Raw genomic sequence first — 21,275 nt, 5'->3', positions numbered from 1 at the left:
TCCAGTTATCATTCTTACTGTTACTGGGAATTTTGATTTCCTTCCTAATTCAGCAACATCGTCTATTGTAGCTCCTTTATCCTTGACTGATTCAGCCCATTTGTTTAGTTTTTCATGTCGCTGATCCATTAAACCATTTCCACGTATCGTGTTTGTAAAATGTTCCATTACTCATTCGGTTACACAATTTATTTTTGAAAATTTCATCAGTTTTTGATTATTAATGCTGGGTTTATCATTTATCAGATAAATTCCATAAACAACCGCAGTTACAGGATACACTCTTTCATAATACGGTTTGTCGATACCAGTCAACATTCCTGGTCTGGAATTTGACTTAATATGTCAATTTTTTCATTATGAAGTACAGGGTCACGTTTGTCACTGATAATCCAAGTATTTTTGTTTGTTTCTGCTAATACAATAAACTTTATTCTGAAAAAATATATTCGATTGTCGAGATAATTATTAACCATTGATGCTCGTTTGTCATTCATTGTAGCATTGGTAACATCGGTGTGGTGTATGATTATAAACATCGACCACACATGAGATGCACCATCTTTACTAAATTCTTTCTTGGCATCATGATTATTATTAATCAAACTTTTATTTGTTGGATCAACCAGAGCTCGCATTGTTAAGTCAAGGGATATTCTGTCAAGATTAAATTTATATTTAGAAGGTTTTATCCTAATCTGTTAATTCTTCCATATTTCTGGTTATTAATATGATCAATCACAAAACCATCTCCATGTACCCCCCCCAAAAAAACATTATCGGTGTTATTTTTTTAATCATAATATCGTTTCAGCTCCCTGCATTTTTTACCACCACATTTCACACACAACTGTGTGTTTCCTCTAACCCCAACACCACATTTCAAACACGGTTTTGGTCTATAACTTCCTCTTTGTACACTTTGTAAATGAAGTCTGCAGAATTCATTTACACAAGATTTGTCACAGGGAGTTGCAGAACCTATTGCATTTATTCTTTGTCTGAATCATTATATGTATAATTATATTTCAATTTAAATATATATTTGTTTTAATTATAATGTGGAAGAATTAACAGAGATTAGGATAAAACCTGCCAAAGGGGCATATGCATAGCTAGCTCAGCCAGCTGAAACAAGTTTTGGAAACTGTTTTTTATGGTTGTTATGTACAATTTTCCACAGCCCACATGTATTATTGGATACTTCTGTCCCAAAATAAGATTTTTGACTAACGTAAGCTCTGCTAAAGTTTCACTTCGCTGAATCAGTGCTTTACTGACTACTATGTCAGATTTCCTAACTGTTCCATAACGCCGTATTAGGATTTTAAGTTCATTAATGACATAGACTGCTTCCTCATAAAGAGGTAGTTTGATCAAAAAAATATCTTTGTCTCCTAATTTCATTTTTAGATTCTTCTTAACTGTACCTGAACCCTTCTAAGACTAAATGTAGCAATGCTCAAGGTATTTTGAAATGTGCATTTTTAAGAAGAACTACTTTTCTGAGATTTACTGGGGTCTCATTTTTACAGATTTATTTGGGGGGGGGGGGGGTCACTCATGAACCCTAACATAATATGAAGGGCGTTGATTAAAAATTGAAATCTGAAGTCTGTCTTCTCATCAACAAAAGGGAATTTGCAAACTGTCAAATTTGTAAACACTTTTTATAGTACCTTAAAATAATTAAATGTTCTCATATCCCTATGTTTAGGTGAATAAAAAGACAGTGAAAAACATGTATCTCCATGTTTTTCCTATCTAGAATAATTTAACAGTAAATCGTCCCCAACTGTGCATTAGAATGCACACTGCATTGATTTATTCTGAAATAAAAACAGAATCCAGATGAACCAAAGAATATAAAATAGTGTCACTATTCATTCTTTCAATTTGCATGCATTATTGTACCTAAAAATTGAGTAGTAAATTAAAAAATGTGAGACAATACTTAATAACACTCCTGAAGAATGCAAAGGAGTTAATCTGTGTTTATATATCCATGCTAATAATTGCCAAACAAACAGTCCAGAATTTTATACCTCTTAAGCTGGTGATCAGGTCTATTCAAATTACATATCTGGTGTTTGAAAAGTTATATATTTGTTATATGGTGTGCTGATTTTGGTCAAAAAGTTTACATACCGTATATACTCATGTAGAAGCCAAGTAATTTAGGAAAAAATAAAGGCCTGGAAAAAGAGGGAGGTCAGCTTATTCGCGGGCCAATATGTAAACTTAACAGTTGTTAGGTCTTTTTGTTGAATACTGGAATGGCTGTAAATCTAGGACACGAAACAATAATTGGTTTAAAAAGGTACACGTTTATTTGTACAAGGCACATAACTATCATAATTTATTTACATGTTCACGAAGAGTGGTAATAATAAAAGCTAAAATTCTCATAGAGATCAACTAAGATTAACATCAATCAATTTTAGTTTTGTGTTTTAGCTGAACAAACATAAGTTTCCATACACTGGATAGCTTGATGTCTCGGTGTCTCATATGTTGATAGTTGGCTAATTTGTCTTTTGTTTTATGACAGCAGTACAGGCCACTTATTCATTAAAACCCTGAAACTGGCTTGTGATAAGAGGAAATTCTGACCAGTAACTATACCTGTTTAACATTGGTATATACAGTATAAAAATGCCAGGTGTTCACTCGTAGTGATCATTCTTGAAAACTGAAATTAACTGTGGATGATTTTATTCTTGTGGTTTATCTTTTTGTTCTGGTTTATTTTTATATTTGTTTCATTATTGTAGAAGTAAAAATAATCATTAATTTACGTGAATAATGTTTGAACTTAACATTCTATTTAGTGAAGAAGTGAATGCTTTATACTAAAATAATTATTTCGTCACAATAATAATTCACAGGTGATACAACCGAACATGTAGGACATTTCTTGTTTAGAAGAAATGAAAATTGAAGACATAATGTAATAATCAGGAGTTCTCTACAAAAATCAAAAGATATTATGAAATCGGGAGGTAGGCATGGAGCAACACAAAAATTAGGGAGTTTTTTCTCTCCCGGCATGAAAGTTGATAGGTCCGGTGTAAGGTCGCTTACATCAAAGCAAACTACATCTCAGCTTTTATGGTATTAGCATAATTTTTGAAGCATTATTTCCGAAACTTTATAAAAAAACAGAAAATTAAATAAATTACTTTTCAAACAAGTTGATACCATTTCTTTTTAATAATCATGCATACCAACCGCGAGATAAGTATACATGTAATTTTGTTAAATACAAATTTGCCTAAATAAATGCATTTAGAACTTACCTCATGCATCTTGAGATGCCTTGGAGTTGTAAGTTGGCTTATACGCAGGTCATGCACTTTTTAGTGTTTATACCTATTCTGTTTGGGGATCGGCCTATACGTGAATGGGCTTATACATGAGTATATACGGTACGGTTGCAGTGTAACATATTTTTGGGCCTTGAAAACGATGTCACTAACTATAAGTGTTGCTTCAATCATGTTGACAATGCATCTTCCTGTTCTGAAAACTCAATTTCAGGCAAGGTGCATCAACTTAAAATTCTCACTTTTAACAGTATCCCAGTTTCAATAATCTGATATACTTCATAGTTTTTAAATATACTGCCATCATTATTATGATTCGCTAGTATTTGCTGAACAAAACTGTCATCTAAAAATAAACAGTGCTGGGATTCAGCCATTTTATGTTATCAAGGTAGCCCATATTTTTAACATGCATATGTTAAACTTCCTTGATGGATGGTTCAGACTATGACAGGATGCTTTGTCCAGGACCCAAAGTGTCAATTAAACATTGTGAAGTGAAACAGGTTGCATATATTAATAACATCATGTGAAAGGGGCACAATGTACAATATCCGATTACTTCCTATGGATTACGATAATGGTGGAAATGCTAGCATACGACAGAAAATCAACATGTACTTCCAATCACATATCAATACAACCATTTGTTCAGTAAGAGAAGCCATAACAAAGTTTTCAAGATGGCTGTCATAACAGCCATGCTGAACATAAGATAGGTACCACTTCTGTTTCAATACAACTAGATATTATAAGCATTCTTTTAGTCAAACCTTGTGTGAATATTATTATCCATTCAGGAGTAGCAATAATGACATTTTCAAGCTGACCACCACCATGGTTGCCATAGTTGGGATCGGTTACAAACAGATATCATAAGAAGTCTTCAAGGCAAAACCCCATGACACTATGACTATCCATTGGAGTAGAAGTTATGAAAGTTTCGAAATAGGCAGTCATAATGAGGGCCAGATAGGCACCATTTTCATTATGAACCAACCAGATATCATAATAAGCCTTTCAGTGAAAACCTCAAGATATCAGGCAAATGTGAATCAGAAGCAGTAACAACAAGATTTCCAGATGGTTGCTTTGATGGCCATTATTGGTAATTAATCTGGTAAATAAAAAAATTCTGACCCTTACCATTTTTATTTATATTTCTGACCCTTACCATTTTTATTTCTGACCCTCCACATAAAATATCTTTTAGTTAACACCCAAGTTCATATGACCATCCATTTAGGAGCGGTAGCAAGAAGATTTTCAAGATGCCCTCTACTGTGGCCATTTCTGACAAACTGGCAAAATTTTCAAATATGCTCAATTACAAAAGTAAGAAGTTATGAATCCCCTATGTCCTGCAGCCATCAATTCAGGAGCAACCATAACAAGATTTTCAAGATACCCTCTATTGCAATCATTTCTGTCTGATTGGTATTATTTTCAAACAGGACTAGTTACATATATTAAGAAGTGTTTTAGTGAAACCCCTATGTCAAGCAACCATCAATTTTGGGTAATGACCATCAGTGTGGGCATGCTGGATACAGATCACAATTTTTTTAAGACTAACTAGATATCATTAGAAGCCGTTTGGTAAAATACCAATATGACAATGCCTGTAGGAAGAGCAGTGACTGCAATATGCAGCTATGCTGGACCTCGGAGTGGCACAATTTTTTATTCAGGACTATCTACATATTACAAGAAGCCTTTGGTGAAAAACACCATGCTAATATGAATCAGTTGAGAAGGTGTAAAAAAAACCAAGATTTTTTCAATGACCACCTTGGCATACAAGTTCAACACCATTTTTGTTTAGAACCATCAACATCTATAAGAAGTCTTTTGGTGAAAACCTTAAGTCGATTTAACCAACCATTCAGAAGAAGTAACAATAATAAAAGTTTAGAGATTTGTGGCCATACTGGAAGTCTATGATGAAAACAAAAAACTGCTAATGTATGTAGACACAGGACCATCACACCCACTCTTATGTCTTTGCCAAAATGAGCTAAAAGGGAACAGGAAAATTTTAATAGCTGTTGATACATATTATGGGTCTAAAATGCCTAAATATAACAGTGTCAACAGAGAACTTTATTCAGAGCATATACCTTTCAGCAGCTAACTATCTAATCTTATTCAGGATCACATCCATTATCCAGCTATCTAATAAACTTCTTAATGCCTAAAGCTACCTTACTTTGAATTGATGGCCTGCACCAAATCTAGCCCCACTGCTGACAGCTGATCTCCACTAGACGAATCATCACTGAGATCATCGGAGTCCACTGCACATGCAGACCAGCTGCTATTATTCAGCATGTCAGATCTGAAATAAACAATCATGGTTCATTACATGGACTGATGCCCAGTGACTACCAATGTAGGATCATTAACTGGATTCTGTCTCCAACACAACAGGGTCTGACAAATATGTCTGATGCCCAGTGGCTACCAATGTTGGGTTAACTGAATTGTGTTCAATACAACAGGGTTTGACAAATATGTCTGTTGTTGTTGTTATAGTAGTAGGGTTTAACGCCTTTTTTCAGCACAAGATAGGCTATACATGGCAGCCAGAATAAATGGTGGAGGAAGAACCTGGGAAAACCCTGGAAAGAACCAATGACCCACGAGAGGCTACTGGCAAGATTTCTCACATACCCACATTGGCTGAACCCATGCAGACTGAGGTGAGATGGCAGTGATCTGTAACTCGTGAGTGCTTCAGACCACTCAGCCACTTGGGGCCCCCAAATATGTCTGATGCCTGGTGACTACCAATGCAGTATCATTAATTGGACACTATGTTCAATGAGAAAGAGTTTGACAAATATGTGTCTGATGCCCAATGGCTAGCAATGTAAGATCATTAACTGAACTCTGTGTCCAATAAAACAGGACTTGACAAATAACTGATGCCCAGTGACTACTGTTTTGCCATGTGTTGAATTCAATATAATATAATTTCAGAACTTGTTTTATATTTTTTTAAAGTATCAACATATTTCACAAACAAGAATAAATATTACTGATTCAAAACAAGTAAATTAAAGTCTTACTGCTTATGTGCTCTTTTCTTGGAAGAAGTGCCATCGAACTCTAAAATCTGCCCAACCTTATAAAACTGTTGGATTAATGTAACAGCTGAATTAACTGATCATAAAGTCTTACTAAAATAGTAGCTGTGATAAAAACTCCTAGGAGGGGTGAATCCACTTTTATGCAAAAAATAAATGGGTTGTAATCCTAAATGAGAGGGATTAAAAACAAGTCAATATTTATCAGTGTACTTGCCTCTAATATATGCAGGGGGCTTGGCGCACAGTGCAACAATCAGAAGATTTGGCTACATGACACATCCATGCATGCTGTAAAGAATGTCACTTGACACTTGTTATTAGTCAATAGAATGTGCATCAGTCTGGTACTGAGCTCAACATATTTTTGTGTGGACAGCAATCCAGTAAATGCAAGTACACGGTTCACTAGTCCTGTATGAGGACTGAAGTTTTCACAAACATGAAGATGAGAACTGTCTAGACATAATGATCTCTCATGCCAGAATGACTGTCTAGACATAATGATCTCTCATGCCAGAATGACTGTCTAGACATAATGATCTCTCATGCCAGAATGACTGATTAGACTTAATGATCTCTCATGCCAGAATGACTGTCTAGACATAATGATCTCTCATGCCAGAATGACTGATTAGACTTAATGATCTCTCATGCCAGAATGACTGTCTAGACATAATGATCTCTCATGCCAGAATGACTGTCTAGACATAATGATCTCTCATGCCAGAATGACTGATTAGACTTAATGATCTCTCATGCCAGAATGACTGTCTAGACATAATGATCTCTCATGCCAGAATTAGCTACTGTATCAGAAGTATGAAGTGTCACCTATCAAATTAAAACAAAGAAAAGTGTGTGTGTGTGTGTGTGTGTGGTCATCAGGAGTAAGAGTAGACCAAGGGCCAAAGCCTAACACACACACACACACACACACACACACACACACACTCTTGCATGTAGTCCCATAATTTGGAGGTCATTCTGAATGTATGCAAAACAAATTCCAATGTCCAAGCCAAGGTCTGATGTCTCGAATGTTGTAATGGAATTTCATCATGACAACACATACATGTACACCCCACAACCAAAACTACACAAACACATATGTCTGGACAGGCAGGATCACACAATCCCATTCTTTTCTATGAGAAATACTGGGGCAATAATTTTGTCTATGTGTTCATGAAAAAATGGTTCTTTATGTTAAATCAGGGGCATATAACCTTTTGTGGCTCGGGGCCAAAAAAAGATAAAATGTTTAAGGCTGAGGACCAGATAAGCAAGAACAGTTCCTTATCACTAGTTATACATATTAAACTGCTTATTTTCAAAAGAACTGCCTAAATGGCTGTGTGCCACACAATGTGAAGGACTGGGCCACATGAGACCTGCAAGTTGAACATGCCTGAATTGATTATTGCTCACTTCTGGTGCACTTTATATCAGGTTTGAATTCACTGTTAATCAGTAGACCAAAGTGTATTATTCAATCATGTTGCAAACCCCACTTTATAAATCACTGAGTGACTACCTTTGTACCAGATGTGTGTCAGAACTCTGATAAAGTGGACAGATACCTAGGTAGAATTCACTATATATATATATATACATATAAAACACTGCAGTATACCACTCTCAAATTGCAGACATTGTCTTTAATCACATTAAATACATGGCAGGGCAAATTTCGTTTGCAACATTGCTGTTAAATTTGTTTGACTTTATGTTAGCTCCTGGCTCAAGAGAAAAATTTATAATGTGATTTCACATCATTAGGCACTATTGTTTGCACTTTAATGCACCATATTTACATAGCCATGTTGTTGCAGACTGAAGATTCCTCATACGTGTACAAGGCTCCATCACTTATGGTACAAGTTGCTTTGGTGATAAGCAATACTAGAAAGAGGAACAAACATATATATCTTCATTCAGATATTATATTTTACTTTGGCAAAATCTCAACATATATTTTTCAGCACAAAGTACAGGACATGCTTGAAAGCTGAATAATCTTAGTACATAGTTGATTACTTTTTACCAATACTTAAACAGTGACACAGTTTTGGTGCATGACATTTGTTCTTCACACAATGCAATGACATTGCAACTTTCATGTAAAAGGTATCAGATTTACAGTTCAGACACAATACTTAAGCAATGTTAATTAACCTTGTAAACAGGTCAAAGTGACCCAGTTTGTGTAATATATCTTACTTTCAAAATCAAGACACACTACAAGTTTCATATCAACAGACAGAATGAAATAATATTTACAGCCTAGCAATGGAGGCCAGATGCAAAGCTGCAATAATGGACAACCAACTGGTTGCATGGACAAATGGAAGTAATGAAGGAAATTCTACATATGGCCTGCTTCTGAAATATAAAAACTTCATATGGTTGTTCAACTACTTACCCTGCAGCTGTGAGGTTGCTGACAGGCCATGCTCGATGTAACTTCGGATCTCCCAAACCCCAATTTGTTTCTGCTGTGTAATGACTGGTGCCAGCACCAGGTGGCATCATAGCCCCCACGGGACACAGCTCCACATCATTTGAGAACTTTCGTGGCAGAGAAGAGACCCCAAAGTCAAAGAAGTTATTCTGATTCATATGTCTGCCTGAAGGATTAGATCGGTGTTGATCTGGCCATGTATTACCATGGTTATGTCCCACTTTTGTATACCATGAGAGATCCAGAGATCCTTCTGACCTTCGCTGTGTTTGCATGCGCGAGGTTTTCATGTCGATGCCTGAATCAGAGGGAGAGGGACTGAGAGATCCAACTGCCGATGGTGGAAGGACATACAGTGAGATTGGATCGTCTTGATGTTCTGGGATTGTCTGCATGGGTGATATGGTAGAGACACTGACACCTGACAACAGGTTGATCACGCTGTCCAACTCCTCCTTTGTTGCAAGATGGTTTTTTTCTGTAATCAAACCATAAACTATTAGTCAGCTGTGTCCTATATTCCAAAAAATATAAAATTAGACAGCGATAATGGAAAAGCTGGTAGCCAGATATTGTGAGGTAAAATGTACAACTAATTCATGATTATAAAAGAAATGATTTCATTTTTCAGTGAAAGAGATTTTCAGACATGCTTAAATTATGTCTGCTCTTTCATTATAAATTCTACATATAATACATTTTTGTTCATATTCCACATACTATATATATATATATATATATATATATATATATATATATATATATATATATATATATATATATATATATATATAATTTGAGGGTGAAATGTAACATATATACTCACTTATAAGTCATATCCATGCAGTTTGTTATCAGTAGAATAACAATACTTACCCTAATCTGATGGTGCGTAATGCAACAGCAGATAATTGTCTAGTATGCATTCTGCAGTTGGACTTGATTTACAAGTGAGTGCATATGGTAAGGCTTTTTATGATTAGAAAATAAATGATTTTCGCCTCTTGTGAAAGAAATTTTCAGGCAAGTTATCAATGACATCTTTTTCATTATAAATCTTTAATATTTTTCTCTTTTATCCCACATACATATATACATATGTGTTTTGTTCTAAGTTGGTTCAAAGAATGACTCTGAAGCAGCCTAAGAATATGTATATATATATATATATATATATATATATATATATATATATATATATATAGTATGTGGGATATGAACAAAAATGTATTATATCATGATATAGTCATATCCTATATCAAACAGGTTCTGTCCATAAAATTGAACAAAGAAATAAAATTCAATTTGGTTTTGCATTTATTACATATCACCTCATTTATACTTCAGAAATACTTTTAGCTATACAGATTAAATTGAATTCCAAACAAATTGGGATTCAAAAAAAAGAATCAATTCAGTTCATGTAAGAATATCAACACATGAACATCTGTAAAACCCTTAAATATTTCCTTCCTGAGTATGTGATAGTGAAATATAGACTGAAAATCCATATCAAATTGCCAGATCAACTGCAAGGGCACGTAATAAATGGGCATGTACTAAGTAGTAAAAACCTGCTACAGCAGTCACCTGTTTTTTAAACTAAAGCAACCCAAGTTCCATTTATCTGATCAGAAAAACCAGTTTTCTTTGGTCATATCTGTCAAAAGGCAAAAACTAGATTGACCAAACACAAGTATCTCACTAGTCAAACCATATTTTAATCAAAGATTGCATACTCAATCAAAGATTACATACTCAATCAAAGATTACGTACTCAAAGATTACATACTCAATCAGAGATTACATACTCAAAGAAAACATACTCAAAGATTACATACTCAAAGATTACATACTCAAACAAAGATTACATACTCAAAGATTACATACTCAAAGATTACATACTCAAAGATTACATACTCAAAGATTACATACTCAATCAAAGATTACATACTCAAAGATTACATACTGAATCAAAGATTACATACTCAAACAAAGATTACATACTCAAAGATTACATACTCAATCAAAGATTACATAAAGATTACATACTCAAAGATTACATACTCAATCAAAGATTACATACTCAAAGATTACATACTCAATCAAAGATTACATACTCAAAGATTACATACTCAATCAAAGATTACATACTCAATCAAAGATTACATACTCAAAGATTACATACTCAATCAAAGATTACATACTCAATCAAAGATTACATACTCAATCAAAGATTACATACTCAAAGATTACATACTCAATCAAAGATTACATACTCAATCAAAGATTACATACTCAAAGATTACATACTCAATCAAAGATTACATACTCAATCAAAGATTACATACTCTACATCTACTTTTACTAGTCTCCAGTAGCCACAGTAAATAATTTCATGCCGAAAATAAATTTAGACAAAAGTAATTTTTAATTGGTGCCTTTTCTAATGCAATTTTGTTCCCAATCTGTTATATTTATATTTAAATTTTAAATCATTTTATACCTGAAATTGACACAATATAGCTGGTAATGTACTAACATTGTAAAACAAATTTGTAATTATCTACACATTCACTCACCCAACCAACAAACTTACATACTCTGAATGGACATAAAACTATGAAAAAAAGAACATTCTATTCTATGATATCAAAGCATAGGAGAAGTAGGGGCTGGGAATGTAAGCATACCTGGAGTTTTGTTTAAACAATGGATCAAACCCTGGTTTCCAGGCCACCTGGCACCACATAAGGGTTTCCAAAACCACCCAGCCACCAGTTCTGTTAAGCCACTAAACAATGGATCTTGACACTTGTGAGGCTACTGGTAATAATTTGTCATTTGAAAATGTACAGTGTTAAGATAAACCAAGATATCTGTGAGCACTAACATGTTTTGGGATACTAATGGACAAGTGTGGAAAAGATGTATAAACTCAGTTCCTAAAGTTTGTGCACAGAGACTTCACAGGCAAGGTACACCTGTTGTGTGTGCTGCAGGGGTGGATTGTGTAGTGACATGAATAAATTTGGGAAGAAAGAAATCATTATTTAGGAATTTCAATACCTGGCTGATAATGAGTAGTACAATTTCACACGTAATTATTTTTTAATTAGAAATTTATAGGCCAAGCAGAGATGTCCCAGGCAAAATGATGTCATCCTAGCTCCTAGTTTAGCTTTACATAAGGCATGGGTCTTGGCAACCATCACTCACTGCCCCGAGTCTGTCAAAAAGTAAGACGGCAACCAAGATATTCTTTTAATGTGCATGAAGCAACTAAATCAGATAGGTGGTCATGATGATGTGCTACAACTTTGCTCATTTTGCCAGCTGTGGTCCCTGTGGTGTTGGTGGATGCTCATTCCAAACATCTGAATGCACCTGCTCTTGAGCTGCAATTTGCTAACTGAAATCAGTCTGCAAATCACAACAACTCTTCAACATTTGTGTTTGGCATCTCACCTATTTCTGTGAAAGCAACTAAATGACCCTGTTATGTTCTGGATGATTTGGTGGTTGGTTGCAAACTTAACTATGAGTAGCTGCTATGCTTAGGTCCAAAGGATTACAATGTGGCTCATAAGGGATGCTGTATAAAGTCACAGCACATTATAGCAATGTAGGGTTACAGTAGAATGAGAAAAACATAAACAGAAACAAATTTATATAAGACCAGCGACTCTGTTTACATCAATATGTTTTTCAGAAACTTTCATTTCTAAAATGTTTTATGCCTCAGCCCAACTCTCATGCTGAATGACATTATGAATGAAGCTGCATCTTGCCAGAGGGGGATCTGATCATGGTGGCAGCATTGTTTTTCTGGGTAATAACCAAATGCTGATTCCAGCATGGTGGCTAACATAGATGAGTTTAGTGCAGACTCGTTCTTTATGCTTGATGCCAAAAACAAAGGCACAACTGTTGAGCAGAAAGAGCATGGTGGTGTCGCAGAATCGCAACATTTTCCATGTAATGATTTCTAATCATGCGGTCCAGATCTAGGTGGGTAACAGTGTCAAACTCAGGTGAAATTCCTCTAATAGTGTATCTCACTCCTCGGTTAGTGCTACTGATCTGCCTACCATCAGCTCAAAGGTGAGATGGTCTGAAAGGCATGATCGGTAGAACAGCATTTTATTGGCATGAAATCAAGCAGCATATAAAAAAATTTCAAATGTGGCTGTTTCAGGCACATCTCATATTTTATTGGCATCAGCAATGGCATTGCTTCCCTAACACATATAGTGGCAGTGTTGTCATTTTATATACACTGCAGATAGAGTTACTCCACTCTTTATCATGAACCTCAGATCCTTGTCGATATCCCAAATATCTGCATCATTAATGCAAGTTATTTATTTCAAGCTTTATACTGTTCTTTTTAATGGTAGTGCAACCAAGATGTTTTTTTCACAATCATGCTGTTCATGTCTACACCTATGCTTGCCCCTCCATTCAAAGCTATTATGAATGCCTGACTGGGCATCACAGGCACTATCACTAATATCGGCCACTTTAGGGATACCCTAAGATTTTATAAGTATCAGTAGGTTTCTTATTACACCTGTTAATATTTTGATGGTCACATATCTTCCAAGGCTTTAAAGCACCCCGCATCTCTATGTCCATATAAATCAAATAAACAGCCTGGGGAACATTTTTAATGCAAAACAGAGTTCACTCTTGCTGGTGGTAAGTGGGCACTATAGTGGAAGGCAGACAATCACATGTGGATTGTCTAACTGGTGCAAACTTTGTGAAGTGTACTTTGGAGCTCTTGTCCCATATCTTGGATGATAAAAACATGCCAGTCAAGTTGATGGATTGCATGACCAATCTTGAAGCTAAAGATGAGTGCTAAATACTGATACAATGACTGCTAATTGATCAAGGCTTCTTCTTTGGTGATTCAAGCCAACTTGGGCAATTGCTTCCATTTAGTTGCAACACCAGATCAATGGGCCTTGAAGCAGACAATGACCTCTCCGGAGTCATATATAACAAAGGCCAACTTTGCCAAGTATGTGACATGGGACAAACTGACAGTAGCAGGACCTGTGAGGCTCAAAAAAGCCACCCCTCCTTTGTCAAAGGAAATATTGTATACTTAATGGCAAACAGAATATCATCATGTAGCTTTAAATGTGTCTGGTTTTTATCTCTGGGATTCAACACTAGTCTTTCAAATACGGATATTTTAACACTCAACAACATCAATGACACTATCATCATCCCTGGTGCCGGCTCTTACTTCATTAACCTTCATAAAAGTAAAGGTGATACATTATGGGAATCAATAGGAGTTAGAGTAAATGAGACCTCAATGGCCTGCTTTTCGAGCTAAATATGACAAATAATTAGAATTTATGTAGCTTTAAAGCAACAGCCTTAGCATGCCATGGGGAAGCAACTAAACACAGACAAAGAATATGAATCATTGGTGCCAGCTGGAACAGCAGATAATAAATATAAGTGGACAATGGAGTACTGGAGCAGCATGCAAAACAAGCTCCTGACACTGACAAGGAATACAAGCCCCTGGTGAGTATCTGCACCAACAGGAGGTTGACATCCACCAGTTTATATTAAGATGGAACAAAGATGCAAAGCAGATATATACTGAGCACTGGGACCCCCAGAGTACCCCCAAGCCACCCTGTTATCAGCAAGATGCTAAATGTTCTGAAATGTACTGCCCCCTGAGCATCTAGGACTACATTATTACTACAGATCCAATGTAGTATTTGACAAAACTCAATTCATTTGTCAATTTCTGTTAGGATGAGGTGGGGGAGAGTTTTAATCAGAAAAAAAAATCCATTCTGCCACATCTCAGAACTTGATCAGAGAAATAGTCACTTGCCCTGCAGAGAAATGGCATAGTATCTATGATTCTTGGTAAGTGAAGAAGGTCATGGTAGTTAAAGTTCTAGCAATATTAAGAAAGCTGCCATTTTTTTTAAACATCACCACCATCTCATTAGTAAAATGTGGAAACTGGTTAGAGGTGCAGATAAAGAACCCACCTCTCAATTAACTTCCATACATCACTGCTCAAATAACAGTTATAATGTCATCATACACAAAATGCAAAGACCCACAAAATTAACTTCCACACATCACTGCTCAAATAATAGTTATAATGTCATCATACACAAAATGCAAAGACCCACATAATTAACTTCCACACATCACTGCTCAAATAATAGTTATAATGTCATCATACACAAAATGCAAAGACCCACATAATTAACTTCCACACATCACTGCTCAAATAACAGTTATAATGTCATCATACACAAAATGCAAAGACCCACATAATTTTAACTTCCACACATCACTGCTCAAATAACAGTTATAATGTCATCATACACAAAATGCAAAGACCCACATAATTAACTTCCACACATCACTGCTCAAATAACAGTTACAATGTCATCATACACAAAATGCAAAGACCCACATAATTAACTTCCATACATCACTGCTCAAATAACAGTTATAATGTCATTATACACAAAACGCAAAGAACCACATAATTTTCATCTGAAAAGAATCTGCAAACTTACAGGTAAACTTGCTTGCTAAATCTGATGAATGGCATAGTAGCCCCACAAAGAACTATCAAACTGTTAACATTATTGATAGAATCAGTTCATACTGACAAGCATGCCTGTGGGTCACTTAGATTGTGGGATCATTTTCAATGGCCTATGCATTTTAGTTTGCTGTTCCAATCCCAGAGCCTTTGGCAAATTTATCACTATTGCATCAAAAACAAACCAATTACATTTCTGTCAGTGCAGAATCAAAACTAAGCACTATCATGGACCATACATCAAGGGTGCTTAAAGACAACGCAACATTGGAAGTAAATTCCATCTAATTCTCAACAAGTATGACAAGTACATAATAAAAAAAATAGAAATAAAAGATAATACATCTGTTTTAAGAAAGCTTGAAAAAAGAAAAGGTGACAGCCAAAGGAAATGATGAAGTACATGAGGAGATCATAAAATGTTTAACTAAAAAATCAACATACATGTAAACGTGAGCTGCATGATGTCAATCTAAACAAAAGAAACCATCAAAATGGCAAAAACTGCCAAGACAACAGAGCAGCTGAAACAACAACTCATATGTTATCACTGTACTGGTGTGGAAGAGTAAAGCATGCAGCTTTATTTGCAACTTAGTATATGCAAAAGAGTTGTAATATACATAGCAGCATGCACTGGTAAAGCCCCCAGCTTCAACAACATTTCAGACATTACCAATCAGCCAGTGCAAATTTAGTGCAACTTTGGAATGGAATGGAGCTGTTTATCTTGCTTAATGAAAACACTGCCACCCCACCTTTCCAATGCACGCGAAATACTTAGTAAAACATATGGTACATCCACTAATAATCAACTAGCTTGCGCATGTAGTTACTGGATATCGTATGGTCACTGATTACCCCATAAACTGATTTTAAGTAGGTCTTCATTTAAAACACTAGCAGCCAGGTTTGGGTTCTCAATAACAATTTAAAATGATAAACAATGCAGATAAGAAGTAACAGTAGCTCAAGTATAGATCCCTGGGGCACACTAGCCCTGACATTTTGGTCTTCAGAGGAACATTCTATAACATTCGTTTTGCATCTTGTTTATGAGATAATTTTAAACCATTCCAAAAGTCCATTGGCAATTCTAATACTTCTTTAGCTTATGAATTAAATCTTCAAGCCAGATTCTGTCAAAAGCCTTACAAACATCATAATACACAATTTCTAATATTTTTGCTGTCATTAACTATTTTATAAAATGTCTTGTCCATATCACATCGTTGTAAATGAGCCAAATCTTTTGCGGGTAAAACCAGACTGAAGTTATCTAACTGGGTTATCTGTTGTAAGATAACTGTGATGGTATTTAAAGACACATTTTTCAAAATGCCTTGCCCAAGCAGCTTAGTAGTGAAATTAGTCTGTAATTTGAAACAACATTGTTGTCCCTTTTTCATGAATAGGAGTAACATTAGCCTCTTTACACAATAATGGAAAACAAAGATTGGTGTGAATTAGGCAAAAAATGTGTTTCTGGTCAACCAACTGTCCCTATTTTTTGCCGCAGACCCTAGCACTTGCTTCCCCCCAGAGAAAAAATATTTTTAAAAAATAAAAATAGTTTACCTCAGTACTTGATGTGCTCAGTACATTATACAGAGGATATTTGCTTGAAATGAGTGAATAACAGATATATTTCATCGAGTGGATGAAAAACTCACTATTTTCACGAGTGGTGAAGGCACGAGTGAAAATACTAGTTTTTTACCCACGAGATGAAATGTATCCGTTATTCACTCGTTTCAAGCAAATATTCTTTTTATTTTATGCTCACATAAGTTGGCTACCTAAAGTTTTTGACACAGTGAATTAACAGATTTCGTACGGTAATGTCTACTGTTTACTGTACATGTTCTGCTGTGATATGTGTACCTGCACACAAAATTAGTTCCACATCAGAATGATACAAACTGATATTTCCAGAATAACAAACTACAAGTTTCAAGGATAACAGACAGGGATTATTAATAATGACAATGACATGTACATAAAGAAAAAGTAGATCACTGACAGAAAATCAAAGGGAGGTAAGTATGTTCTGACCCAAAAATTAGTTCCTGGTTATTTTGTCACTACAGTGAAATATCAATATTATTTTAATTAGAAAATCAAGTTAATTCACTGCTTAGCATAAAATAAATATATATTAATCATTATCATACAATGTTCAAAAAAAGATTTAAAATAATCCATACCTACCCAACCTAATTTTAAAACCAGTGCAAAAGGAAACATATTGTTTAGCCTTACTGAAGATTTCTAATCAATACTGCGTTAACATGCAAGTGCCTTCTTTAAGTAACTTTCGGTGGACCTGATCAGGACCTCCTGCCTTAATGACGCTGAGATTAGAAAGAAAATTTGTGTCATTTATGCTAATGAGAATATTCCTGTATTACGGCCATTGTCAAGAAGAGATACAGAGTATCAGCTACCAAGGCATGTTCAGAAAAATATTCATTAAATATCTACCAAGGCATGTTCAGAAAACTATTCATTTAATATCTACCAAGGCATGTTCAGAAACGTATTTATTAAAAATATGTTTGCTTTATGAAGACTAGAGTGAAAATATTGGTTATTACATAATATAAATGGATATTCTGGTTTTGTACTTTACTTCAGAAATGTGTTGCTTCTATTCCACTCAAGTTTTGGACCAATTTATGGCTGACATCTTGGAGTTTATTAGCTGACATTTTAAAATATTTGGAGTTTCTTACGGCATATAACTCGCTTTCTGAATTTTACCCAGTGTAAATAAAGATTCATTCTTTTAGCAAGGAGATTATTATTTTGTAATGCAAATTCATATATAGCTGTGCATTCAGGGAGGATCTCTCAAATGAAATTGTTTGTAATATATTATGAAAAACCTTACATGCCTGTTTATAACGCAAAAGATCTGATATACCTCACAATCAGCTTTATACAGCAAGTCTTCATACAATTTTAATTAGTTGCTTCATAGTCCCATGCTTTCCATTTAAATTTATGTTGCTGTGCATTCATTTAGTTGGTGGAACAATAAACTTGGTTATGATCACTATAAAAAGGACCCTTCTTCATAAGAATCGAATGTGTCACTCAAAAGTATTAAATCAATCATTGTGGAGCTGTGATTAATAATTCTTATATTCAATGTATTCATATTTGAATATTTCTACTTCTACTGGATAAACATGAGATTTTTATTCAAGGCCCCTAAAATGATTATATTTCAATATTGTTTTCCTTGTTCAACTAAAAATTCTACTCAAGTCCAATCATCAAATTTTGAGTATAAAAGCTTGACCCAAGATTTTTCCTCCATTAAGGATTATTTCACCCTAAAGGCAGCAAAGTTTGTATTAATAAATTGTTCTTTTTATAAAAGGGTGAACGTTTTATGATGTACACAGTCAAGACAGCCCCATATCGGATTCTGTCAAGGCAGACTGGTGATTGAAGATTCTGTATTATATTATTTTCCGTAAGGAATTGAACATCTATGTCTCACTGATAGTAATAATATTGACTTTGTTTAACTCCATGGTTAGATGGTCAATCTTATGGTACATAATCTGACCATTAACATGACAATCTGTAGGCCTATTTGTGAGTAAGGGTTGATGCATGGATTCAAATTAGTTTCAATGCCATGAGCAAGTATGAGCAACACGTGGACAAAAGGTGAAATTCCCTTTAATTATCTTATGTTAGCATTTGCACAGTCATGATCGTTGATGATAGGAGGAACACTCTATGATAAAATAATTTACGTAATATGTTAGTAAACTATAAATTATTTGATCGTATCTAAGTTTTGCTTGTAGGCCTGATAACGTTTGGATGGTAACAACCAACCTGAACCCTGTACTTTTCAACATCAATATTCATGGGTAATCTGAGTTGGCTTGGCTCGGTGCTGACTTAAAATAAACGAGGAGACTTGGTGTGGTCATGAGGTTCTGCATATAAAGTCATAAGAATTGCATTCATATTTTCTCTGGCCAGTTTCCAAAAACACAGGTGTATTTAATCCAATGAAAGCTATGTTAAGTGAAGGATTTTAACCCGAGTGGTATAAATGTGAGAATATATGTTCCAATTTTGGAAAAACATAAACCAAATATAATTTTTTTAATATATAAAAACAAAACAGCAATAATGTGCCTTTTCTTATTTGAATGTACATTCCATGGGAGTTTATCCATTAAATGCAACATGGATATATATATATATATATATATATATATATATATATATATATAAAGAAAATTAAAAATTAAAAACATGCATAATTTATATAAATAAAGGGGAAAGTGGAAAAATGCTAATAATGTTCAATTAAAGATAACTGAAGATTGAAACATAATTGTCCTTTACAACACTATCCAGCCCAAGCCAGACAAAATAATAAATATCCCTATTAACCAAGGCAGAAGCTATCACAAGGTCACTGTTACTAAAACAAATAATAATTTGCATGTCCATTCACAGCTGCAAGCCTAAATGAGAGAAAAGTAGTGCACAGAAAGAAACTACCTTATATACTTGCTTATAAGACAACTCCAAGTGCAATCTGCACAGACTCAGATCTGCTGTTGCATAATCCACTGGCAGATCTGGGTCTATGCAATTTATTAGGAATAATCAGTAGGACAAACACAGACTTTGATCTGCAGGCACATTATGCTACAGCACATCAGGATCTTTGATGTTTGCAGTTTGTCTTGTCTTGTAAGCGAGTATATATGGATAATATAATGAGAAGTGCATTCTAGAAAAAAGTGACTAAATACATCAAATACAAATGAGAATTACTGTGTTGTATAAACCTGACATCATTTGATGTTGTAAATATGGAATACGCTGTGGTGGACAGGTCTTGCTGAACAAGAGTGAGCATTTTCAGAATGTAATTATTGGATAAGTTCAAGTTTAATGTTTAAACAGTTGTTCAGGATATATGTTAATTTTCAGAGCCAATCATACATGTATCCACTGACTACACATGTACAAATATATACCCATGCATAAACAACACGCACACATACATACATGTATACATACATTCATATAATTGTATAAGTACATTCATGCATGTGTATTTCTTTAGCAAGAAGGAACTACTCTGCTGAATACAATAACTGTAAGGTAAATATATTGAGGATATCAATGTCGATAGTAGATCAACTAATGGTGTAAGCTTCAACTTATTTCACCGGTACAAATGTTGCACAAATAATACACAAATAATTGCTATAAAAACATCTATATTTAGTTGGGAGCATTATTTGCCATTGTGTGACTATTCTACATCATAGAGATGTTGATATACTAACTTATGGACTCAAAATATCTGCTTTGTTAATTGATGCCAAATTAATGAAGTATTAAATAAGCAGACATTGGTGTAAAAGATAATAAAATACAGTGTTTATTGTACTGTTCAGAAGAGGTTTTCATTCTTACCAATAAGAGAAAAATTAAAAAAAGTCTCAAAAAGTTAAATACAGGCATGAACTTTTGAGTAGGAGAAAATAATACTGATAATAATAATAATAATAATAATAATAATAATAACAACAATTAAGACTGAACCAGGACCAGAACACACAAATGCAAAAGCTCACAAGCACCAGAGGGCCTACTAAGATGAATCTTCATTAGAGAACTATTTTGACAAGTTAGCTCAGGGTTGTTCAAATAGATATTGCTTTGAGAACGTTATCTTAATTTTAAAACTATCTTTGATATCTTCCATCTTTTCTTTGTTGAATACATGCTTGATA

General features: G+C 34.6%; 1 protein-coding gene across 1 annotated transcript in view; it reads right to left on the bottom strand.

Moving 5' to 3' along the window:
- The window catches only part of LOC149772440 (uncharacterized), a 63,074-nt gene that overhangs the window by 25,087 nt on the left and 16,712 nt on the right, over positions 1-21,275 (bottom strand). Inside the window, exons 4-5 of the mRNA XM_089947823.1 lie at positions 8,841-9,357; positions 5,536-5,664 (exon numbers count right to left, since the gene is read on the bottom strand). Coding sequence (XP_089803949.1) covers positions 5,536-5,664; positions 8,841-9,357 — 646 coding nt within the window. The remainder of the gene's footprint in view (positions 1-5,535; positions 5,665-8,840; positions 9,358-21,275) is intronic.

The sequence above is a fragment of the Sinohyriopsis cumingii genome, unplaced genomic scaffold (assembly GCF_028554795.1).
Source record: "Sinohyriopsis cumingii isolate HCF-2022 unplaced genomic scaffold, ASM2855479v2 utg001505l, whole genome shotgun sequence".
Lineage (NCBI taxonomy): Eukaryota > Metazoa > Mollusca > Bivalvia > Unionida > Unionidae > Sinohyriopsis > Sinohyriopsis cumingii.
This window is presented reverse-complemented; position numbering and strand designations above follow the sequence as displayed.